Source organism: Diplotaxodon limnothrissa, linkage group LG13 (genome assembly GCF_057381915.1).
Source record: "Diplotaxodon limnothrissa isolate DT_005_m linkage group LG13, D_limnothrissa_male_GT1.1, whole genome shotgun sequence".
Lineage (NCBI taxonomy): Eukaryota > Metazoa > Chordata > Actinopteri > Cichliformes > Cichlidae > Diplotaxodon > Diplotaxodon limnothrissa.
Genome location: NC_140608.1, coordinates 24,208,906 through 24,235,992, shown reverse-complemented (window position 1 = coordinate 24,235,992; position 27,087 = coordinate 24,208,906). Strand labels below are relative to the sequence as shown.

Here is a 27,087-nt window from a genome sequence, read left to right as displayed (position 1 = left end):
TCCGTGAGAGAGAAAGGGAGTTTGCTGCAGAGGCTGAAATCATTCAATCTTATCCACAGAAGGAAAAACCCATTTGCAGAACTGCTGGCTTTTTCTCTTCTCCTTAAAACACCACACGATTAACTGATGAATCACCCTCGACATTCATGTGATAGGATAAATAAATAAAATAAAAAAAAGAAGAGGTGCTGCAAAACAGGGCAAAGAAAGTTTCCAATACACTTCCGTGCCACTGCAGCCTGCACTCAATAGGAAACGACAGCAGAGCCACCCTACATCATGCACAGTACACAAAGCTGCCCTGACCTGTTTAAGGTCAAAACAAACAAAAAAACTAATATTGGCCTCAGCAGATGGCCAGCCCTAGGATGTTGTTTGCTTTTGGCAGGGGTTCCACACTGTCACCTTTTTATCACCTCATTGTCACAGCCCGATTCCTCAAACCCAGTTGACACACGAGCGTCCGCTGAGGTGGCACTCGCTATCTCAGCGTACCACAAAACTTTCAGCTTCCCTCGTCCACCGCTTAAATATCAGGGCTCCTGAGAGAGAGAGAGAGCGAGACTGCAGAGGCTTGGACTGCTTGTCATTTCCTTCCCCGCTTTCACTGAGGTGACACGGAGATGTCAGATACAGGCTGACAACTGGAGCATATGAAAAGCTCCAGCACTGACAAGCCTTGTCACCTTTAAGACTCTCACAAAGCACGGGATGGAGAAGAAACACAAACGGTTTTCTCTCTCTTTTTCGTTAAGGGGGCTTTGCTCCAAATAAACACAGTGTGAAATCCACAAATTCGGCAGTTCTGACACTTTAAATAAAAGCTTCTCCTGCTGTGAAATATGATCTGAGCTACCCTGGAAAGGAAAGTGAGGTGTATTAGTTGAAGAGCACTTGTCTGAAGAGAGTATTTGAAGACATCCATCCTTCCAATTTCCTTTCTGGCACTTGCTCCGGTCTTGGTCGCAGTGGTGGCAGCTTAAGGGGTGAGGACGCGCCAGCCAAAGTGCCGATAGTGTTTGTGACTTTGCAAAAGGAAAATCCAAACAGGCGCGCCAGCTTCACAGAGCGATCGCCCTGCTGTAGAGAAGAGAGGAAACTATGCAGGGCTTGAATATTTCGCCTGCTTCATTCAACTACTTCTATTTATTTTTATGCGTCAAAACCGAGACTGCGTTAAAGGACAGAGAGTTTTGAAGTCGACTTGGGCGCCTTGAGCTAATATTTTTGCACAAGATGCAGTTATTTGATCGAATGTTCACACAAAAAACAAATTTAGATTTGGGAACCTTTAACTCTTTCATATTTGTCTTGGAGACATTCACTGTAATATAGCTACGGTCAACATAATGTTTAACCACTAATCTCATTTTATGTGCTTCTGCTGCACTTGAGATGAGGATAATTTATTGAGCGCCGCTCTCCTAATGAGCACAGAGGAATTGCTGCACAAACCCTCGAGTATGAATGAATGCCTAGCAGTTATTTGGGAGAAGAGTCTAGGGAGAGCCGTGACTGTCCAAAACCACGAGGAAGGACATGCTGGAAATGGCCGGGACAGGACTAGGTTGCCACGATTGCGGGGACTAAGAGAAGAAGGTTAGCCGGCTGGAAGGAGTACAAGGAACAGGCTGAAATAATCAGGCCACAATGACAAATGAGCCCGGGGAGGCAGGGAGGAGAGAGGGAAATAGAGAGACAGTGGAATGAGTTTTGAGGAAAAAGCTAGAGTGAGGCAAGAGCTTGTGATTCTGTTGGCTCTAACCGCTCTACAAAGTTTCGATGGCCTACATAAAGTTGATGATAGAGATGGCTCAAACTGGCCGTGTGGTTCAGTCACAAGACTTTTGCATGGTCCTTTGAGGATTCCAATGGTGTGAGTGAGCACTGCCTCCAACAACTCACCTTAAGACAAAACACCTCCACTGGCCTGCTTTCACAAGGTACACTTTAAATCCTATGCCCTAAAAAAAAAAGTTCTTCTTTAAGAGTAGTGTGTGTAGGGCACTTTGAACAAAAGTCCCAAGTCCTTTAGTGCTGGCAAGTCTAGGACGAAATAACCTTACCGACCGCAGTAAATGCTCATCATCCAGTTTTCTTTGGGCCACATTTGGCCTTGACTTATAACTTTGAGTCAGGTTGAGTCTGGCTGCCTCAACTGAACCAAATGTCAACCTTATATGAGCCAGATGTCAGATGTGTTGTGGCATTTTGGTCAGATCTGGCCCACAGATGACTTGTCGTTACCTACATCTAGTCCAGCTTATCACTTACAGTCAGATATAATTATTATACTTGTAGAAATCTATATTCAACCCGACCACATTACGGCAAGACCACAAAACACTCGGCAGAACTGAGGCATAAGTGCCAAAAGTAGCCCAGAATAGGCCCAGATGTGTCTGAGTCTGCATATTGCCTGGAAGCATGCTTTATTAAATATGGCTCAGCCGCACCAATGTGACCACTTTCAATACAAAGTGATTGCAGAGGACACCTGTGGGGAGGCAGCCTGCCTTCCAACAACCATGACCCCACTCAAACCGACTGTAGTCACACAGACTGGCGAAGGATTGCAGACACACTGCAATCAATCTGAGTCAGTCTATGCTGATAAGAACTTGTCTGTTAAGCGTCTCTTTGCAATAGGGGATTCAACTCAATTTGCTTGTATTCTGATTATATTCCTATATAAAAGCAGGGTTGCTGAGCACCCATGCAATTTTGCAGTTAATCTTATTGCTGTTTTCTTACTGTCTTGATGCGCCGAAGTCGCTTTGAAGAAAGAAACTGACTGCAAGTGGCTGCGAGCCTAGTCCCCATCTTCAAAGCAACCATTTCAAAGACAACAAGACTGTAAGCACGCGGTTGCAGCAGTCTCCGACCACTGCTGTTTCTCGTGTTACTGTAGCATTAGAGAAAAGATCTCGCAGTTCGTCTTTTATGATGATGATTTAAAGACTAAAGCCCCTCATAGGGCTTGTTATAACTGCTGACTGGAGGTGTAGAGGCTAATTTGTTCCATGGCCTCCCGAGGCCTTGTTCCATCCAGGTCTGCAATCAATATTCCTAATGGAGGCCGAACAGGAGAGAGCACATCCATCCTCGGAGCTGCTCTCGCTTGCTTTATATGACTCTGATGGAGGGAAGGATGCATGAGGCAAAACACTTCACGCAGCTGCTCCAGATGACTCACCCTTGTTTTGATTTTTCAACCTTTTACATTCTTCGAGATGATCCCAAGAGAGTGGGGAAGCTCTTTGACAACAGTTGCCGTGATGTACGTCCATTTGGTCACTGGTGCATCTCCTTAAGGGAGAATTGGTTGGAGCATTAAAGGGAAAACCAAACATTTACTATGATGTACAGACCAGGGGATCAAATTCCTTTCTGCACCCTACTGTTAGTTATTCTCTGCTTCAGGGTGGGGACCCCTGCACTCTGGAGTTTCCAACATTGCGAGTAAAAGAGGAAGTCGGCATCTTCTCACGGTTTGCAAATCCTTACAAGGATTTATGTGGATTTGGAGTGTGCAGCAGATGATAGTTAATTTTTCCTCCTTTAAGGTAATCCATTCAGCGTACCCTTGACTCCTACACATCATTTCTATGCGGCGAGGGAATGGTCGCAGCAATTACTGTGGGCTGCAAACTTGACATCCGCCCAGCTTAAAGCAGCCTTCCCCCGGCTGATGGGATTCAGTGTGGGCTTTCAGAAGACCGCTTCTTAATGAATTTCTTGTGATGCTACGGACGGAGCGGTTCAAACGCACAGGAGAATTCAACGACGTCTCAATGAAAGCGAAACCTCCATTTCCTGACGCAGCGTGCCAGGCTGTGTAGGTATCAGCTGGAGGAAACCTAACAAATCCTTATATTATGCACATCTCTCTTTTTTTGACAAAACAACCTCCTGTCTTCATAATAATCCCCCTCCTCCTCCTCCTCTTTGTGTGATTGTGGAAGTCATCTTCATCTGACAGGCGTTTGGTGGATTTTCCTGCGTTTTTTAAGACTATCTGTTTGCCTCCCTCCTGGCACAGTATCAATAAAAGCACTCCTGTGAAGCTTATCAAAACAGGCGTTTCTTGTAAGCTGGATCTGTTTGTGTGTTTGTTTTTTAAAAATAGGCATTTCCCAAAATGCCCTCAGCTGCTCTATCACATATGCATTATTAAAGCACCGAAGTGCCCAAATTCCAAGGACCAGAAATCGTATGGTTCTGTTTGATAAGCCTATGGATACCAGCAACTGTCTGATCAGCCTACCCACACAGGGAACCAATTATTTTCTTAGCTATACAGTAAGGTGGGAGACAGGAAGATGAGGCAGACGTCTCATCGGTCCTCTCTCATTACCTGCCTGGCTGAGATGTTGCATCACGCAGCAGCTAAATGGAGCAGTTTATCCGATGCATACAGGTGCATCGCAAAACAATCCTGTCACGCACAGATGCTCACAAAGCGTCTGGTAAACTGGGACAGAAATAAACTTGCGATAGAGACTCAAGCAGTAGATTGATTTGCTTTATGTGTCACTGTGTTCTCACATCCAGCTTTCAGGGAAATATCTGAACTTTCTTGTGATTAGACGTTTCCGTCAGTCCAGCGTAAATCCAACTGCTTATTAAGGAAGGAACTAAACAAACCTGTATTTGAAGTAATCTTCTGAATACAGGTTTGCAAGAAAACACCTCTCTCGCTCTCTAAGCGTCAGAGACGTCTGCAAACCTGAACGCTTGAAAACATCAACGCAGCTGCTTAAGTTCAGGGTAACAGCTGCATCCAGACATATTTACACATATCTGCCTGTCATATCATCTAACAGCAATGGCAACAGCCTGTTGACAAAGTACTCCTGCCTTCTGGATCCCTCACTGTTACACCTTTGTTTGTCTGTCTGTTACTGCACTTAGACAAAAGTTAGACTGCCTGAAACATTTCATGGCATTATTAGATTTCAACACATCACAAAAACAACTTAAAATGCTCAAACGGTAACACTGCATTCAAGAATCCCTATTGATCCAACCAACAGTCATCATTGGAACTTCTTTCCAAGAGTGACTTGACAAAAATAAGTCAGACGACTGTAATTTTAGTTCGTGGGCCAGATACAGTCTCATCTCATAAATGGGTCAGACCATATAACACATAACAGCTCTTTTTAAAGCAAGCTGAAATCATAGGTCAAGTGAAAGATCCTCCTCCTTTAAAGATCTGACAACTTGTTGGCTCAAGACTTTAGTGTGAAACTCTTGAGCCAACCCTCATATCTTCATATTTTGCTTCCAAGAAGCCAGACTTTCTTAGCAATAGTTCTTCAGGCTTCCTGAAGGTCATTTTAAGTGTTTCACCATTTTTTCCAGCAACATTTTTATTTCTTCCTATTATTATTGTTTTGTTAAGCCAATTAACACTGAGCTGTGAATCATTTATTATAAAAAAGACAGATGAACCACTGTTATGTCTACACATAACAGACAACTTGGCAAATAACCGATTTGAGACATGGTCTCAGTGAAATGTTGGCTGTCAAGAAGCCATTTTTAATGAAGAGAAACAGGGAGAAAAGACTGAGGTATGTCAAATTACACAAGGATTACTCTGATAGTCAGTGGCAACAGTTCTTATGGAGTGATGATTCAAAATTTGACATTTCTGGTTCAAACTGCTGTCAACATGTATGGAGCAGTGTCTACAGCCATGGTAAAACAGCGGAGGCTCTGTCATGGTTTGGGCCTTCGTTTCGGCCTGTACCGTTTTCTCCAAAAGCTGATGAACGCAGAAAAATCCCATCAGATTTTGATCCACTATGTACCATCTGGAAAACATCTGACTGGCAACAGCTTTATTTTGCAGCATGACAATGATCCCAAACAACTGCCAATGCAGTAAAAGCATACCTGGAAACGCACACTGGAACTTTATCAGTCATAGATCGGCTGTTCCAGAGGATTCTGACAGAGAACGGAAACAAAAGGCGGCCAACATCCAAAGAAGAGCTTTGAATGTCCTTCGGGAAGCCTGGAAAACTATTCCCAAAGACTACTTAAAGAAATTAGAAGAGAGCTGCCTAAGAGAGTTCACGTGGTGTTTTAAAATAAAGGTGATGATAGGACCAAACTGTGCAAACTCTTTTTCCTCTTAATTGCCCCTTGGGGATAAATAAAGTCTCTCTGATTCTGATTCATTATATTTACATGCGTTTCAATAAATCTGGACCCATTTCCTGTTTTCCTCACAAAACAAAGAAATGGGGGGCGGCACGATCCTGTATTCTCCTCATTTAATGACTAATCCATTTATAAAACAGATAATGAGCGGCCCGAGCTTAGCAAGTCCAATTTCAGCAGCGTGGCTCAGTTTTTTCAGCTTCATTAAAGCTGCTCTCATTACATGTACTTTACAATTTACAGATCACAGCTGAAAAGCACCAAAAATTCACATGTACGTTTTTGTAACTGAGCAGCAACATTTACATGTTTATTATTCAAATCGCTCGTCTCGATTTACAAACACTTTATTGTTTTTGGCATAATCACAAATGAATTCTCAACACATTTTATTGGAGCTATTAATGACCTCCCTGCAATTTTCACTAATGTTTCCAGTGGAACTCGTGTTTGAGTCTCAGGGTGTAGAGTAACTAAGACTAGTGCTCTTGATTATATTTTAATATGCGTGGAAGTGACAAAGCTCAATTGGCTTCCATTAATTAGGAGCAGAGGCAGAAACTCCTCGCAGATGAAACACAAACCGTCCGCTTGCACGGATACCGCTACAGGTCTGCAAAATCTGTTTACAAAATCATCCTCAACGTCCTAAAATAACACGTGTCAAAGATAATGGTCCAATTAGAATGAAGACTTATGGCGTTTTGAGTATAGGACCAATTATACTTGGAAACGAGAGGAACTGCTCGAGTATGAGTTTCTGTGTGCTCCCGGTGAGATGGACAGGCCATTTTTTTGGAGCATCTCAAATGCAGAGAGAGGAGGTGTGAAACTTCTCAATCCCACGTAGCCACAAAGATACAGTTCAGCATGCTTGTCACTAATGGGTATTTAAAACAGTGCTGCTTGCAGAGAGAGAGTGAGGGTGAGCTGAGCAGCACAGCCAGAACTAGAAAACTAGAACACAGAAGGCTTTGGCAGCCATAAACTCCTGCAGGGAATTATAAAAAATAAACAGGCCTACTACTGTACGCTCATTAAAATGCCCTCAGTTTGTTGTAGTGAAGTAAGAGTATCTAGCAGGCAAATGCATTCTGCAGATTGATCTTAAATCATTCACAACTTGGTAAGGAATGAGCCCCGGACACGGCTTTGTCTCGCTCCGCGTAATCAATCCATCACGGAACGTGGGAATATTCTGGCAGCGATTGCTCGGAGACGACGAGCACGTGCACAACCGCTCTACCAATTACAGAGGAGCAAAGTGCTTTGTGTAATACGGCGTGAATGCCGTGCCAGGTCCCCAATTACATTTAGAAATGTGTCCCGCCCGGAGATGAGCATTGAATAATGAACGCAGCCTCCATTCACCCACATATCATACTCGAGGGAAGAGTGAGGTCATTTCAAACCACAGTAATTATCAAATGTGTGCTTCATGGGCTCAGAGCCAAAATTAATATCCCAGAATATCTCTCTGCTATAAATCGTTTCTTAAGTTAATAGCTGTTGGTTTCTGAAGGAGAATTTGTTCAAGCTTTAATTAAACTTTTTTTTTTTTTTACCCACATGCAACACATAACATTCAAACAGAGTGCTTCTATTTAAAGGATGCGACAGATTTTTACAGCAAGCGTGCACACGTCTACTGGGAATCACTTGAGGGCGGACGCACGGAGCGCACAGACAGGCGAAGCAGGCAACCGACACAAACAGAGCCGACCACACTGAAAGTGTAAAAACATAGGATAGTCACCAGAGATTTACTAAAAAAACATGTTCAATTTCCTGTAGGATCTCAAGCTCTCTAAAGACGTTTCGGACCTCATCTCTCTCTATGCACTGCTGTTTGTTCATGTACTTCATGGCGTACATCTTCTCGGTGTCCCTCTTTTGTACAATGCATACCTGCAGCAGGGAAAGGACAGAACAGAGGGAGGGGGGGGGAAAGGGAGAAGAGACAGAGAAACAAAATTGGGCACATTAGTACAAGATAATATAAATATTTAGCTGCTTTTCGTGCAGGTGTACAAATGCGGTCACGCTGCTGTGCGAATAAAATGTTTTCTAAACAGCCTACGGCATCATTCAGCTGCTGATTAACGCGATAACCTGAGTGGATGCCCTGCACTCATAAACCGAGCAGCTCAAATAAACTTCATTTTCGAAAACACGGGAGACAACAACAGAAACCACTTCCAAACAAATCACCTCATTATTTATTTAAACACTGATTACAGTTTTTTCTTTTTCTTATCAGGAAGTATCAGTGAAGGGTCAGGAACAGGACAGGACTCCAGAGGGGTCGCTACAATAACATTACAGCTTGCAGTCATTAAAAACAGATCACAGAGTCCTGCTTAGCAGGTCACCGCTGGACTTTTATCTTCTATGTTTTCTGCCTGTTTTTTCCAGTTTCATCTTTGTATAAAACTCACTCCAGGAAGACTGATTTAAAGCTGGTGAGGAGAGAAGGAACACATACAACATTCAATAACACACATACCCATTACACGTGTGCTGTGTCATAGCAGACTTGAAGACAAGAAATCAGAATCAGTCCTTTTGATGTGGCTTTCTAGCCGTCTCCAAAGGATGGTGAGGGCTAATTTGCATGACTGTTGAGCAGGGATGCCACCAACGCGCGATGCCATCAGTAAAATGCTTAAATGAGCCGGAGGGTGAATACACATTTACAGTAGCTTCTGCAAAAATATCGCCTTTCTTCAAACCGAATTCTTCTATATCACACGAACATGAAGCCTGCAGACAAATATGCTAACTTGGCGGCTCACCCAAGTAATAGGCGACTTGTTTTAGCATCTTTCTTAAAAAATGCTTTTATTTTGTCATCTAAAAAAAAAAAAAAAGACATGATATCCAATTGTATAATTCCCTTGCTTTTATCCTGAAAGCTCAATGTTGGCTAACCAGCTACCCAATGCCCTTCCCATCTCGTGGTTTCCCTATTGGCTGGCTTCATTGGTCAGGTTGGTGAACTACTTCTCTACATCATTTAGTTTTTTAGCTTCAGGCTCCCTTTATCCAGAACTTCCAGCCGGTGGAGAGCTGCTTCATGTGCTACAAAAAGGAACAAACACAGTAAAGTTGGATTAAATCTAGGGCTGAACGATTATGGAAAATAATCTAATTGCGATTTTTTGCCCCAATATTGCGATTGCGATGCGATATGCGATTATTTTTTAAGGTCTTTGTCTTCTGTATTATTAAACAAAGACAAGCAATACATCATATAGTATGGCCAATACTATATTACATTAATTTTAAACTGTTCTTTCCTGGAAGACAGACCTCTGTTATGATGACATGAGGTGATGCATGAATTGATGACTGACATTTTTATTTAACTTCTTCAATCACAACAGTATATTTGAACATACACAATAGTTTATTTTTAGCTTACAAACATCTGAGCATAAAGTGCTGACAAGGAACCCTGGTGTAAACATTAAAATGAAAGTCAGTACAATGTGCAGATTGCAGAAATATACATAAACAAAATCAGTGGCTTTACCACACTCAGTTTTTCGACATCTGTGAACTACTAGACAGTCATTCAATTAAAAAATAATATTAAATAAATAAAACTAATAAATAAAAAATACACACATCTTACTGATCTCTGCAGTCAGTAACATTACACATAAAGTGCAAACATAATAGCAATTGTATAAACACACACACAAACACGCCTTTAAAGTTTAAAGGCGTGAAATTGGACGGACTAGCCTTCTGATTCAGAAGGCTAGTTCTGATTAGCGTCACCGCTGTCTCGGTGGAGTTTAATAAACTCGGCCGTCTGCTTCTTGCTATCTAAAATATAACCAGACACTGGCGTAAATTCTCGACTGTCTCATACTTCTGTTTAATAAGTTTTCTGTTTGACGTTTAGTCAGCTGTGTGAAAACCAAGGAGGAACCCACCCGGGGGATTAATAAAGTTTTATTTTATCTAATCTAATAACTTTAATCTCAGCCAAACCGATTTACTCACGAACAAACAAAACACTGAAAAAAGCCCAACAATAACATTTTTAGGTTGTCTAAGTGACTTATATATCACGTTTAACCCGAGCAGCGAAACTCCGCGGTGATCTGAAAATGATGTGCCGGGAGTTGTGCCGTTCTCGGCCGCATCAGTAACCCTCGAGCTCCCGGCTAGCTGTCGAGCTGGTGGGTAGCAGACGCCTCTGAAAACGTCGAAGCACTTTTGCAAATATGGGATATCTTGATAAACCGAGCAGATATTTGATGTTTACACAACTACTTTCTCGCCTGAAAATATTTTAAAAGTTTATTTTGTGACCCAGAAAGATTAGTGTTAGGTATTTTAGTACCATGGTAGCATTTACTGGATATTGTTTTATAGTGACATTATGCAGGAAAACTCTGTCATTCAATAAAATATAAAAATAGCGGCTCCGTACGACTCCCACTTCCGGTTACGTTTAACCCACGCTCGTGAATCAATGAAGACTTCCATGATTACGTATCCAGAACATGCGGAAGTGCTTACGTGACTGATTTCGTCTCGAACTTAAGAACTGTAAGTTTAATGCATCCTAATGTATTTCCGGAGCCCTATCCCGAACGATTATCGCCAGAAAACAGGTCAGTAGAAATGTTAAATACTATTTGTGATAAGGAAAGTAGGCTGATTAAAAAGTCCTGTAAAAAATATATGATAGAATGCAATGAAATAATACCCAGATTTGGAATACCTCACCAAATTAACAGTGATAGAGGACCTTCATTCACATCAGAAGTAATTCAAAAGTGTGCTAAAACTCTAGCAATAGACTGGAAATATCATGTGCCATACCACCCTCAGAGTTCAGGAGTTGTAGAAAGAATGAATAGGACCATAAAAAAATCGCCTGACTAAAGCAATGATAGAAACAGGAATGACCTGGATCAAACTACTTCCTCAAATCCTCTGCGAGATTAGAATGACTCCATCCGCAGCAACCAAATTATCTCCATTTGAAATAATCATGGGAAGACCGTTTCCAACACCATGGTCAGCCTCCAGAGGGGCACCGCTATTGGAAGGGGACATAGACACTGCATTGTCTGACTATGTTCATAACCTGGTAGAAACACTGAATAATAACTATCAGAAAGTTTGTCTCTCTCAGCCTCTCCCTTCCATAGATCCAACCCATCCGTGGAAACCAGGAGATGCGGTGTTGGTAAAGTCGCTAAAACCAAGGGCACTCGGGGAGGCCGCGTGTTCCAGCCCCCAGACTGTACTTGCAGTGACGAGAACCAGCATCCTAACAGACGGACAACCTCAGTGGATTCATGCCAGCAGGGTTAAGACCAGCCCCACCAAACCACCTAAGGCGTCGGATCAAGTAGATGACGACTCAGGCGAGCCAACGCCCGGATTCAATACACCTACACACACACACAATCACTGATTAACACACAACGCCTGAAAGAGCCAAGACTCAGAAAGCCCTTTGATCCCCCGCCTGAACAACAACAAGGTACTCGAACATCCAGCAGGAACAGAAAGCCTAGAGTACCACACAATGTCTAACCTGATAAAGATAGACTCGTTTCATCCTGATAATGGAGAAAATGAAATGCCCATTGTCATCACACGACGCTTATACGGTGTCTCTTGAACCTGGGACCAGGCCAGGAGACGACTAAAGAACTGTCTTTTTTATATATTTAGGTTATTAATCATATCTACTGCATTAACCTCAGATGTTACCAATGATGTTCCTGATGTGTATATTGAACATTAGGTTGTGAACTATTACATTTTATGATTTGCTTTTTATATTATGTTATTACATTTGTGATTTTTCCTTTCTATTTGAGTTATTATTTTAAAAAATAATAAAAGAGGGGAACTGTTAGGTATTTTAGTACCATGGTAGCATTTACTGGATATTGTTTTATAGTGACATTATGCAGGAAAACTCTGTCATTCAATAAGGCCCCCTTGTTTTAGTTATTTTTCTCTTTGACCCAAGAATTGATGTGTGAGAATCACAGGCTGGTACAAGGTTGAAATACCACAGAGATCACTCCCTCAGCTACATTAGTTTCTTAATCTTTTAGACGCCTGTTGAAGGCCAAATGGTTTGTTTCAGATTTCACTAATGAAAGAACTCTTCGTTTTGTGCCTTGAAAATATGTCGCTGAGATAATCACAATTGTAGCTGAACTAATAAACTACACAAAGGATGCTTCTTCACCCAAGGGCAGGAAGACGCTGCCTTATCTTGGTCTGTACTGGTTTAAACTGATAAATCTGCTGTCTCATGAATTTTACCCTCTATATAAACTGTTATACTTGTGAATAAAGTTGAGTCACTTTGGGAAGACAATCTAAAGCAGTCTCTGTTTTCTTGTTCTCCCAAGCTGCTCCCGAGCTCGTACTAACACGCTGAATGGCATGCTTGAATATTACTTGAGAATATATTTGACTGTGTTACAGACTAAGGGACATTCTCTGCTGATAGGTGAAGGTACATTCTCTGCTGATAGACGTCCACGCCTCGAAGGAAGTCGATCCACGGATTAGGCCCTGGAAACCGTTTCCTTCAATTAGTATGAGTAATTTTAAAACTTAGTAGCGGCCGCCATTGTTGGAAACTGGAGTTTGGCTGGGCCGCGCTATGAATTCTGGGATATGGTAGTAATTTGGACAGCCTTCGGCGCGTCGCTGTGACGTAATCGGTCTACAAATGCTGCCTCAGGAGGATGCAGCCCATGAATTTGGACATGTCCAGAGTATAATCGCAGCCTTTGCGGTTAGAAAATTGCACTTGATCATGTCGCGATATTATCGCAAATGCAATATATCGTTCAGCCCTAATTAAATCCATTATTTGAGAGGAGCCAGCCTCACCCCACTGTCACGATCTTTACACATAAAAACGGAATTCATTAATTGGAATGTGGGTACTGCAGCTCGATTTCTATTAGAGACCGTCGTCTTGGTTTTGTTTATCTGGGTTCCAACAAATGTGTGTGTGTGGATGACAAAAAGACCCGGCACAGGGAGAGTATCACAGTGGCAGCAGGTCAGCAGGAACACCATTACTCATCCTTGTAAACACATTTAAAAGATGTCAGCCTTGTTTTAAAGCCAAGGAAGGGGCCGGGGTGGAATATGATTACCGACCACCTACATTTAAAAATGTCCTCTGGTTTTCCTCCTTAACTGGATTTCTTCCAACAACATGGCATCTTGTGTGCATGCTAACACAGTGAATGTGAAACTTAGAAAAACCACATAAATCTCAGCATCAGTCACTGTCCAACTACCTAAAGGACAAAATCTAAGCAGCTGTTTTGGCCACTGCTGCACTGACTGTAACATTTGCCAACCACGTGAAGCATTTAATGCTAACCCCCCCTCCCTATTTCTGTTATAGACACTCAGCCATTCCTGGATTGAATTGTCCACCAAGGATCTTCTCGCAGGTCTGCTCGTTACAGTCAGATCCACACAGATGGCTGTTACATAGCACTCTGGCCCTGATGCACTGCAAAAAAAACACCCTTCACAGCATTTTTCTTATTTTTTCAGTCTTAGAAAACAGAGGGAAAAAATGCCAGAGGGAAAAGAAACTATCCCTCGCCTCCATCCAGATGGATGTTTGTGCAGCTGTGCATGCTGCAACACTTTTCACAAATATGATGATACCGTCCTGAAATGAGTTACCGAGCCCTTCGCTGCTATGTTTAAATTATGTTTGCATTACAAACAAATAAAGAGGCTTCAAGAAGCTACATACTTCTGCCAATGAAATAAGGGTTTTTCCTCTTGATTTGCTGGGAAAGAATGATTTCAAGACTGAACACCAAGCTTAATGAGGTGTTAAAATAGACATTATGTGAACAGTGACAGGAGGAAAGCCATTACTGTGTAAAACATCATCTACTTAATTGTACTCGTGGTTTCCCCTGGAGCACAGAGCTCTAATGTGTGCCAGGTCTGACTCGCTGCCTCTCCATTTGCTTCCATCTGGATCTTCAAGTTCACCCCCCGCCTCCCCCCCTCCCATCACGCTCACCAGCTCATCGTAGCTAACATTCATCAAACCCTTTCTTCGTCTCCTGTTTGTTTGCCAAGTCTGCTGTTATTGTTAAAACTGTTGGTATATTACTGCACACCAATGTGGAATACAATAACATCAATTTCAAGACAGAATTTCAAAAACATGATTTATTAAGTTTACTACGGTTTGTGTCACAAAATTTATTCAGTGATGCAAATTTTAAAGTTATTTAATTTTATTTAGTTTTGTACCTGATGTTGGTTTTATAGAACATAATTAAACAGACAGTATAAAGGCAGCCACATTTCGTTTTGAGAAAGCCGTTTCAAAAATGGAATCTTACTTATTAAAGTAGAAAAGATCAACACTGGAGAATAGAAACTAGATGTTTGCGTTTCCCCTCGACTCCACAGTGTAGTTACTTAAAAGCAGTTCTATCCTTTTCGTAGGTTTTTAGAGATAAAAGCGGGATTTTCAGATGCGCTTACACCGATTCTTTCTTCAAACAAGAAGCACAATAAATTTTTAGAGATACTCTAGACTTCCTATAAGTGTTATTAAAGAAAGTGCTGCTTCTTCTCTTTTCCTTCCCCCCCCCAAACGGTCCCCCATCCGCAACTCCTGCACAACATGGCTTTGTGTTCAATACCGATCATGTAAACAATACACAGAAGTTCGTTTAGCGTAGAAAAGGGGGGAAAAAAAACGCTTTACAGAATAAAGCAAAATACATTTTAATATCGCTTCACCTGATTCAGTTCCATATCGAAAAGGAGTGAGAAGAAGTGCACGCGTATTTAATCCGACCCCGTTATCAATCAATATTTATTCAGCTTCCTTACTGATATGATCTGCAGAAATAATAATGATTTCTAATATAACATATACACCACATTATACAAGATATCATCATGTTTACGTGATGATGTGATCTGATTCAATCTGATGTGATGACTTACCCAAAAACAAGTGTTCTCATTAGTTTACATATTCCAAGTGAAGCGTGTCGAATGATTAAAATTATCAGTAAATGTGAAATCTTGAGGTCTGAAGTCTTGACTGAGAGAACAGTAAAGATGATGAATGGCTGTACACAGCATGTGCTCAGTTAATGACAGCGCTGATTAAGAATCGTGTGCTTTACATTTTTTCACTGGTTTTGCTGGATGTGCACTTTTTTTTCAATGTGCACATGAAAAGCAAAAAATAAAATAATACTGTAACTCCTTCTCTTTCAGCTCCGTCCAGTTTCTGTGTTTATCATATTTGTGGGATGTGATGCGCTTGGAGACTGTTTTTGCTGCTGTGATGCAACATTTCAAATGTAAGTGGTCTGACTGAAATCTGTTCTCATGTTCAGGGTTGAAAGGTCACCAAAGCAAAGCAAGTGAAATCTCAGAAATGTTCAGTTTCTCTTTACATTTTTTACTTTAACAATATTTCTACGGCACATTATGTTTATAATGTACAAATTGATAAATATCTCAGGTTCACAGCTTGCTGCTTAGGACCGCAAGGTTTACAGTTTTGGGTTCATGTATAATCCATCTGCAAAGAGAGCCGACGGAGGCACAGGGGGAGCTGAAGGTTATAAATAGTGTCCGACTTTATACATGAAAAATCAGTTTGCATGGATGTTTTCCTCATCACGCTTTTCTGTGCTGACCATATTCTGTTACCCTGCATTGCACAAAGCTACTTTGAAATGTATTTATTGGTGATTGTGTGTCAGTATCGTAGAATGTAAAAACACAACATTTCCAAACCAATCAGATATCAAATTATCAGTCATCTTCCACTACCCTCGTGTTATCTGGAATCCTCAGGAGCCGGTCAGCGGAGTGAAATGATGACTTTTAAAAAGGATTTATTCATTTATTCATAGAGTGTATTAGCAATTCAATGCATTAGACCAGTTTAGTATGGAGCAGAAAAAAGTGACAATTTGGAGACGAGAGGTGTGAGGTGGAATGTTTTGCAAGCTATTTGCATATGAATGGAGACGTTTTCACCTAGAATTAAATCAGTTGAGATGGAAGATCCCCGCAATTGCAGAGTGTGGGACTGAGGTGCCATAAAGAGATACCTTCTGAGACAAGTTCTCTCAGAGAAGTCGTGGACACTCATATGTTCCTAATTATTCTGTAACATTATCTCTAAAACGCTAACGGTCGGTGTGAGTCAGCCTATCGTTAACACTGCTGGCCAGGCTCTCGTTAAATTCTAATTTAGGAACACCTGCTAGTCAGACTGCTTTGAATATTTGTCAGAGATAAAGGTCAGTTTGTTTTCAAACAAGCAGGGCGGAAGAGGGGCAAATCTGAGGACGGTGCCAGATCTGTCCGCTGGCTGGCCAGCTGCGCATCTGGGAGAAGAGCTGGCTAATAAATTGGCACAGCGGCCACGTCAGGCTCTGGACTGACCAGCCTCCAGCCAGCAAGAGTCATCCAAAAACAAAAAAAGAGAGAAAAAAGAAAAGAACAGTGCTGCCTAATAAATGAGTCCCAGGAAATGTTACTTCAGCATAAACAAAATGATCAGGAAACTTTAGAAAGCATTTCGTGCACACATTTAAACTTAAATATCTATTTAATCTGCTTCAGTGGCACTGCCTGGACCGACAGCAGCTGGCTGGAAAATGGCAACGTGTTTCCCAGCCTTATTTAAACTTCCTAAAACTGAAAAAGTAACAGAAACATGTCTGTGGATCCTTTAGCAAAAACTAGCACAGTGGAGAGTTTTTGGAAGCTTTTACTTTTATCTCAGACACAGTTTTGGAAGACATGTTGCTGGGTTTTTGATGATGCCGTTCGGCTAAATCTATCGACGTTCAGATAAAATGATAAAAATCTGTGTGGTAGGACTCGACTTAAGCGGTCAAAGAAGTGCAGGAGACTGATGCTGTCCAGTGTAGCAAGTGATTTATTCACCATTCTGTGGCCCAAGTATATTTACAAAGAAACAAATAAGAAACTCAACTCTATAATTAACTCAATTCAAATAAACATAACTGAACTTAAATCAACGGAAATTAAGGTCAAACTGCACACAGCTACACTGACCTGAACCCTTCTTCTGAAACACCTGAGTTCGTCTGCTTAAATAGTCCCCTTAATCAAACACTTTCTCCTCTGGACTATTCCATTCAGTAGGTAGGTGAGATGAACATGATTATATTCATCCTCTACTACTCCTCTTGACTGGCAACATAAACTCTGGTGTAATCAATACATATCACAACATTAAATCTATTTCTTTATAAACCCTTTAAAATCAACTTTATTAAATTATAAGAATTCTTCCCCTCCTGCCCTTGGTCTCTTCCTGTGACCTCAGATGAACCCAGAAGGTATAAAGCAGGAAGTAGAACTACATTTCCTCCTTTTGCTTCTGGAAGACAGGTAGGTAAAGGTAAGTTCAAACAATACAAATTAACAGTTGAAATAAATAACATGTTAACTTAACAAACTTGTATGAATTGATTTAAACCAAGATGTTATATTATATAATCTGTAAAAGTGCAGAACATAAACAAACCCAGGATAGTAGATGTTTGCCTATTGCAGATTACATGTGAAATATGGTTAAATCAAAACAAGAATGTTAACTAAGAATGTAGACAAATGGTCTTCTCACCCACTTTGTCACAATCTGTATTAAAAGTGCCTTTGGGGTTGCTCCCTACAGCAGCAGTCACATAATTGACTTCCCCAAACACTATGGCTCTTAGTCCCAGTCTGCTACTTCCAACTAATTCTAGAGAGTCTAGAGTTTAATTTTTAAATTCAATCTATTAGGGCTGCTCAATTAATCGAATTTTAATCACGATTACGATCTGGGCTTTCAACGATCATTAAAAATGACTGAGCCGATTATTAGCCCCTCCCTCGTGCTTTACTCTCGCGCTGCTCCGTGTGGCAAATCGAGCGCACCTCTCTGCATTTCGAACACGTGTCAGAGCAGCGGTCCACAACCTTTTTTGCGCCAAGGACCGGTTTATGCCCGACAATATTTTCATGGACCGGCCTTTAAGGTGTCGTGGATAAATACAACAAAATAAAACTAGTACCAGTACCGAAAAAAAGAAAATTTATTCATACCACACGTGAAAAGACCAAGGAAAACAGAGTAAATGATAAAAAATGATAACAAAATAACGCTGAAAACCGATAAAAACCCTGAAAACTATACATTTCACACCTGAGCCTCAACTCTCGCGGCCCGGTACCAAACGACTCACGGACCGGTACCGGTCCGGGGAACGCTGATTAAGAGGACCCGAGGGAAGCTCGGAAAGCTAAGCAGAAGTTATTTGGAGAGGAGAGTGACTGCCGCTGGTTGAAAAGAGAGGTAAAAAAAAACTTCAGTGGTGTGGAAACATTATGGGTTTGCGGAGTCAGACGTGGATCAAGTAGACATAGTGTGTAAACTTTGCTACGGTGTCGTAGCTGCACCACAGAGCAACACTGCAAAGTTCACTAAACATAGATGTTTACATTTTTCATTTATTTTTTATATTGCAAACATTTGCACTGTTATCAGTATTTGCACACTATTTTATATAATTTTTTGACAATCTTTAAAGTCATTATTCAATACATTGTTATTGTTAAATAAATATCGTCAAATAATCGAGATCTCAATTTCAGTGAAAATAATCGTGATTATCATTTTTGCCATAATCGAGCAGCCCTACAATCTATTACATTTTCTGTAGTTACTGTCTAAAAAATGCACTGTTACTATGTTGAATGTTCATATCAAACATGTATAATGAAGTTAGTGGACGCACGAGCAATTGCCAGTGGTTGGAAACTGTGGAACAACTGAATTTAATGAACATAAAAACAATAAAAAAACAAGATTACACGGAACAAAGAAAGAAGCTTTAACTGACCTCAGGTCAGCAGGTAGCTTTAAAAAAAACAAACAAAAACAACAGGGCCGCAGTGAAAACACCCTCAGATCGGATTCAGTGATCAGTCAAATGATCTGGAAGCGGCACTGGTGACCTTACTAATATGATTGTAAAAACTGAGCGGTCCAAAATAGTCCCGAGATTCCTGACTTGCTTGTTTCAGAGAACGAGATGATAAACATGAATACGTCTTCTGTCTTTGACTTTGTGGATCAACAACAAATATTTCCACCTCATTTCTGTTCCGTTCTAAAAACTTTCAAGAGATCCAACACGCAACGCAGCTTCTTAATTTGTGAACAGTGGGTAAGATCAACTGTGTATGAATGATATATGATGATTCCTCATGATAGTACCAAGTGGCAGCATGTAAAGATTAAAAAGTAATGGACCTAGGACAGATCCTGAGGGACCACCTGATTAAATTTTGTGCAGATCTAAAACTTTAGGTATGATGAAAACCATTCACGAACTTGACCTTTTAATCCAGTTGAATAAAGGTCATGATGTATTTTATTTTCTTTAAAAACAAACCAAAATTCCCATCAGCAGGAATTGTACTTTACAACAAACATCACTAAAAGTGAGTAAATAGAGTTTATAAGCGGCGAGTATTTACTGAGGAAATCTCTGTCAGTGGAAAACGCTACGAGCAATATGAGCTTTTGGATACACAGACAATTTGTGTTAATTCACTGGGATTTGTCAACATGGAAAACTGTTCTATATTGTGTTTCCTTTGAGCCCAGCAAGTTATGGGAGTGACAAATAGCCAGCTGCATTTACTGATCGCAAACATACAGAAACAGTCCGAGTGTTATTGAATTCAGCAGTGCAGCTATGAGACCGCTTTAGTCTCGTGCACCAGGGGATTTGAAGGGTAGTGTTAATGAGCAAACACAACTGAAAAGAAAAAAAGCTGTTCATATGAGCTCTGTCCAGGGTTTAGACTTGGCTCCAGATTTCATGTCTCCAAGCAGCGGGAAGGACGGCGGCGCTGGCTCTGGGTGAGATGCTGTCACAACGCTGGCTGTAATCTCTGACCACCAGCTGCACATAGCACCTGTTTATCTCTCCTACAGAGCGCTTTTTAGAGGTGGCCAGACGAGCGCACAGACACACACAATAAGCATTCATTCAGGGACCACGCCGTTTCTCCGTATATTTCTCTATGTGCTGTTAGAAGCTATTGGATGCAGGGGGAATCTAAAGGCAAGGAGTAGCGCCACAGATGAGAGCACCTGCCTGTCTCTGCCTCACAGAATCCATGCTTTGCATCACAACAGCTCAGATGCTCACTTTTAATAGTTTTGAGCTCTGGAGCATGAAACCAACTTTGTTTTTGTGTGTGTGTGTGTTTTTGCAGCACAATCATTATTTAATAAGGACGAAGAGAGGCGAATGACACTAATAACAAGGAGCTTGGCGGGCTGCTTCCTGGAGTTGATCTCCGTAGGGTCAGCCAGGGGCGCCTGGCAAGCAAAGAGACACGTACCTACGACTGAACAGCACATGAAAACATCCAACACTCTAAATAAAGGCAGCTCAGTTATTCACCCATATGTTCTAGAAACTTGAGAATCCTTAATGAGGCGATACGAGCAGCAATTACAGATTAACAGTGGGGCTTCTGAAGGGAGCAGCTACATGTAAACTCTGATTTAAAACCAGAAGTAATCCATTAAAAAAAAAAAAAGCAACATAAATTCATTAATTTTTCAGCAGAGTGCACATTGCACAGAGCCAAGTGAAAGAGATTATTCAAGGATGCTGTAATTAATATTGCCGTAGAAGAAAAGGCCAGCGCAGCAGCTGCTGTGTATTACAGTGTCTCAAGCGTTCAAATGTGAACGAAACCACGATTCAGGTTTCTATTTAAACAACGCAGCCTCCCTAAATTTGCTGGGAAAAATTCCACTGGGACTCAATGTGACCTATCTGCTGGTACGACCCATCTACAGATCATGAGACTAATTATATATTCCACTGAGATGATCTGTCCAGCTCTAATCTCAGCTGCCGAACGGGTGGAGGATGTTAATTCAGGAGGTCACTGGATAATGATTCCACGGGGCACTGGAGAATTCACAGTAAAAAAAAAAGAATATAAGATTCAGTCTCTGGAGTGAAAAGCGCTGGATTTAGTTGAGCTAAGGAGGGGGAAAGGTTTCTGAATGTAACCTAGCACGTCTCCACTCAAGGAGGTAAATACAAAAAAAAAAAAAAAGTTCAGTTGTATTAAAGAGCCGAATACACCATGAGAAGCTTTTTCAATTCCCTTATTCCTTATTAACTTAATAAAGAATTATGAAAGAAGATGAGTGGAAAACAGTGAAGACTGACAGGTCTATTGGCAAGAGCCTCAAACGATGCTTAAAATAGCAAATCAGGAAGTTCATTACTATCTTTTAATAATGTGTGTCATCCATCACCGAGAAGAGATCGCATCACATGTAGTACCATTACTCATGGCTTTTACAATATATATATATTAGACATCACAGTAAGGCAGAGCGCCTTAATAATAAGCACAAAGCTCAGAGTTTAAGAGAATTGCTTAAGGACACACAATTGAATCTAAAGCATGACTGAGGTTGTAAACCCTGGCACCAGTGCCCCCAGGCATTACAAGATGATTTATGGTGGCCATAAACTTTCTATAAAAGATGGACGTATCTTCAGGGTCTGAAAAGTGAAGCCAGTGCGGAATTACCTTAAACTTGGGCCAAGTCCTGTTGCAAAACGAGCTCCATGTTAAGACAGACCTCTGCTCTCTTGTTCTCAGACCTCAGAAAATGCTCTCTTGATGAGTTTATGGTCTCAGTCGCTATTTGGAGGTCATGATGTTCATTTTGTAAACTATCATCAATAAGGGTGATAAAGCAGATGCTTTATAAGACGCTAAATGCTTTCAGTTAGCATCATAAAATCTTACACGCTGCATTAAAGTATAAGAGTAAAAGTAATTCAGAGTGGTTGGCTCTCATATTGGCACTGGCGATGGTTTTATTATGTTTAAATATGCTTCATACGCCCAGACCCATGAATTCATATCAACTTAAGAGCTTGAACTAAAAACAAACTGTAGAAATTTTATTCTTGTTGTTTTATAGTTCACCATCTGTTGTAGATGACACCGCTAACCGCAAATGGGAGACAATCTCTCAAAACATATATTTTTACCATTTTATGGATTCTTTTATGCATTATACTGAACTGAATTTATAAAGAAGAGAGTGCTCATTAGGACAAACAGCAGAAAACTAAACTTGCTGGAAAGAACAATTTAAAAAGCAAAAGACACATTTAATAAGGGCTGAATTCTATTCAGTTTCAGGTCCTTGTACTGCACGTGCTGGCCCAATGCACTTCTATTAGTAGAGCAATGAAACTAATCTTTGTAACCCACAAATATACTGTATATTATTCAGATTGACTGATGGTTACTGGGAAAGTTATGGCCCTCCACAACAGTCCCAGTTGTGGAAGGTCACTAAACCAACTCGTTTCTGCACAATATTCACTTCTATTTCTTTATAAGCTTAGTTTTGCAGCCCTTCACAACAGTCCTAGTTTCTCATGTGGCCATTTGGGAAAATTAATTGCCAACGGCTAGATCAAGAACCACGAATGACCTTTTAGTGTAGGATAGCAATAATAACATTATTAAACCCTAATAATAAGATACGAGGTCTTGAGACAGACTACCACTCTTTCACCTTTTTTTGTATCAACTAATATATTGATGAAATCAGTCCCTAAACATTTCAGAGGAGACTGACCTGCAGCCACTCTCTCTGTGATTTTGCAGGCTAAAACTTTATATACTGAGTTTATATCTCAGTATATAAATCCAAATCTGCCTTCTTCCACTCTAAATCTTTCATATGTAAAAAAAAAAAAAAAAAGAAAAGAAAAAATACTGATCTAGCTCTGCACCCCAACCATCTGCCTCAGCCTCCGGCTCTTTTCTACCCAGGCCTCCCTCTGGTTAATCTCAGTGTTACGCACTCCTTGAACACATGCACTTATTAAATGCTTATTAGCTGAACATATCACTTGGTAACAAAAAAGCCCTTTCATGTCGCGCTTCAAAGCAGAGCGTCCCTGTTAAATCCCACTGATGGCTGTATGTTGTTTACCTTTCCGATCCACCTTCCTCCACCGCCTCGTCCTCTCCACTGTTCTGCTATAGTTAGCAGTCCTATCAATTGCTGTCAGAAGGCCTAAAGCTCCAGGGACTACAAGGCTTGCAGCGAGGAGAAAAAGGTTGGGTGTTAAATTTAGTGGGCTCAGTCAGGAAGCTGCAGATTTTGTGTTTTCTAGGTCAGGTAAGTGCCAAGTCAGCCAGAAGCCTCTAACTGAGGCACACGGGTGAAACATGGACAGAGAGGGAAACATGGACAAGAGGGCCACTGGTCCAGAGAGGGATGACGGGGGGGAAGAGAAGGAGGGCAGCCCGTGTCTTTTCTATTAAGTTCTCCAGAAATGTACTGTGCATTCTCCATTGCCTCAGGTTAACGTTCAGCTCATGCCTGTTGTTGGTAAGAATGATTTAGAAAGACGTGCCTAAGTAAAGGGTAACCCGGAAACGTGCAAATGCGCCCACTCCCTTGCACCAAACACGCTCCTCTCACCCACGTTTCATTCTGGTAAGAGTGCTTTGAGTGAGTCGAGAGAGGAAAACACAGTTTCAGGGTCGGATAAACATGTCATCCTGGGAGAAGAAAGAATAATTTGCACTTTCATTTGGTTCATTCCACTGGATGTCTCCTGCTCCACAGCGGCTGCTGTCAGCCTGCAGGAAATGAACGTGCTTACTGAGCTCGGCCATCCATTTGCTCAGCTGCGGGAAGACGGCAGGCATGACCATTAATACCGGACTTCTCTGAGGCTTAGCTGTGCAAAATGAAGCTATGTGATACAAGCAAAAAAAAAAAGAAAAAGAAAAGAAAGAGGGATACATTTTCTTCTCTAGTATAAGAACAGTCTCAAGTACAGATATAAATACATATAAATGATGGCACTTGCAGCACAAGCACACCTGCATAACAACACATTATTCTAGCAGACTGAGAGCGCTTCGCTCTCCAAAGGAAATGATTTGCTTTAGGCATCATTTACAAAACTCTACAGAAATGTATTAACTTTTCAACATGCAGTGCTATCTTCAAAAGCCCTATTTGTCTGACTAACACCTCAAAAGTTCAGTTCATCGTTTAAGGGCACGTTCTGCATATCTGACTAGCTCGAGTCAGTGAACTTTTGGCGCTGTGGCAACAGTGACAGTAGATAAAGGATGTACATGACCAGTCAACCAGTTGGTTTCACTACTTTTTTTCAGTCCCATTTATCATTTAGGAATAAACCAACATATTGGTTGAATGTTGGTATCGGTCACAACTGGCTGTGTTGAATGATATCTTCATATCAACATATAAGATGGAATTGACTGCAAGTGACTGACATTTATCAAGTGTGTCACTTTTAAATTTTAAAAAATCTGATGAACAAAGATGAAAATAACAATGCAGATTAGGCTGAGCCTATCGTCCATCGTTTGTACAAGGACGATTTATTTATTTCTTTGCCCATGAGTAAGTTTGCTAATAACGATGGAGCTAATAGAAGCAGTCAACAGAAAAAATAATAATAATAGGAGCGCTGTTTTAACAGCAGCCTTTTTCATCTGCGAGCAAATGCACCCAGCTCACAGTGCGCCCAAATGTAGCGCTTCATTTACTCAAACTCACAACAGAAAGAAAAAAAGGCAGTAGCCTATGTTCAGAAAAAAGCATTTGTACATGGACAGATAAAATGCTCATGCAAGATAGTCGTGCTCGCACTATACGTCTGCATAAGCGGCACACCACTTTGGTTACGTTCTTAGGTTTCATCCGGTTTAAACATGCTCCTTTAAACCTCTTTCATCCGGTTTAAAGCCAAAGAAATCCCAAACTGGCAACTTTATTTTTGTTTTTGCAAGTAGTTCGTCCATGTTTGGACTTCTTCTGTGTTGTAAATGCATGAATCAGTCCGCCCATCAAAAGGTCTTGTTGATTATTGGACTGACGATTGTCAGTTGGAATATTTTTACATATCGCCCAACCCTAATACATGCCCTATTTTACTAATGTACAGACCAGCTAACTGTTGGTTCTAAGATGTTCTGAAGCGCTGACAGACAGCAGCCGCTGCCTCTTTGCGACAGGAAATTGCAAACAAGCAAATCAGTGTGGTTCTATAGTGATTTAATGTAGAAAGATTAAAGTACTGTTGACTGCCAAACTAATTAATCTTTCAGTTCTCGTCATGAGCCATATCCATGGGACTGCTATGACAGAATAAATTTAACAAAGAAATGAAAGCACAAGATTTTACAGAAACACAGACAAAAGCTGTGGATGCATTTAATCTGGATTTGTCACATTAAAGTGAAACACCGGTTGTCCTCTCAGAAACGAGAGAGGAAAAAATAAAAGAGGATCTGTGCTGAATGCACTAAACTAAGAAACACTTTACATACACAATGATAAACTAATACAAAAATTGTAAAGACACACTTGCCTGTAGGGCTGAACGATATATCGCATTTGCGATAATATCGCGACATGATCAAGTGCAATTTTCTAACCGCAAAGGCTGCGATTATACTCTGGACATGTCCAAATTCATGGGCTGCATCCTCCTGAGGCCGCATTTGTAGACCGATTACGTCACAGCGACGCGCCGAAGGCTGTCCAAATTACTACCATATCCCAGAATTCATAGCGCGGCCCAGCCAAACTCCAGTTTCCAGCAATGGCGGCCGCTACTAAGTTTTAAAATTACTCATACTAATCTTTCAGGGTCACAAAATAAACTTTTAACATATTTTCAGGCGAGAAAGTAGTTGTGTAAACATCAAATATCTGCTCGGTTTATCAAGATATCCCATATTTGCAAAAGTGCTTCGACGTTTTCAGAGGCGTCTGCTACCCACCAGCTCGACAGCTAGCCGGGAGCTCGAGGGTTACTGATGCGGCCGAGAACGGCACAACTCCCGGCACATCATTTTCAGATCACCGCGGAGTTTCGCTGCTCGGGTTAAACGTAATATATAAGTCACTTAGACAACCTAAAAATGTTATTGTTGGGCTTTTTTCAGTGTTTTGTTTGTTCGTGAGTAAATCGGTTTGGCTGAGATTAAAGTTATTAGATTAGATAAAATAAAACTTTATTAATCCCCCGGGTGGGTTCCTCCTTGGTTTTCACACAGCTGACTAAACGTCAAACAGAAAACTTATTAAACAGAAGTATGAGACAGTCGAGAATTTACGCCAGTGTCTGGTTATATTTTAGATAGCAAGAAGCAGACGGCCGAGTTTATTAAACTCCACCGAGACAGCGGTGACGCTAATCAGAACTAGCCTTCTGATTAGCTAATCAGAAGGCTAGACGGTCCAATTTCACGCCTTTAAACTTTAAAGGCGTGTTTGTGTGTGTGTTTATACAATTGCTATTATGTTTGCACTTTATGTGTAATGTTACTGACTGCAAAGATCAGTAAGATGTGTGTATTTTTTATTTATTAGTTTTATTTATTTAATATTATTTTTTAATTGAATGACTGTCTAGTAGTTCACAGATGTCGAAAAACTGAGTGTGGTAAAGCCACTGATTTTTTTTATGTATATTTCTGCAATCTGCACATTGTACTGACTTTCATTTTAATGTTTACACCAGGGTTCCTTGTCAGCACTTTATGCTCAGATGTTTGTAAGCTAAAAATAAACTATTGTGTATGTTCAAATATACTGTTGTGATTGAAGAAGTTAAATAAAAATGTCAGTCATCAATTCATGCATCACCTCATGTCATCATAACAGAGGTCTGTCTTCCAGGAAAGAACAGTTTAAAATTAATGTAATATAGTATTGGCCATACTATATGATGTATTGCTTGTCTT

General features: G+C 40.9%; 1 protein-coding gene across 1 annotated transcript in view; it reads right to left on the bottom strand.

Moving 5' to 3' along the window:
- stk32c (serine/threonine kinase 32C) overlaps window positions 1-27,087 on the bottom strand; it is a 105,390-nt gene that overhangs the window by 24,318 nt on the left and 53,985 nt on the right. The window contains exon 3 of the mRNA XM_085369560.1: window positions 7,931-8,082. Within this exon, the coding sequence (XP_085225686.1) occupies window positions 7,931-8,082 (152 nt within the window). The remainder of the gene's footprint in view (window positions 1-7,930; window positions 8,083-27,087) is intronic.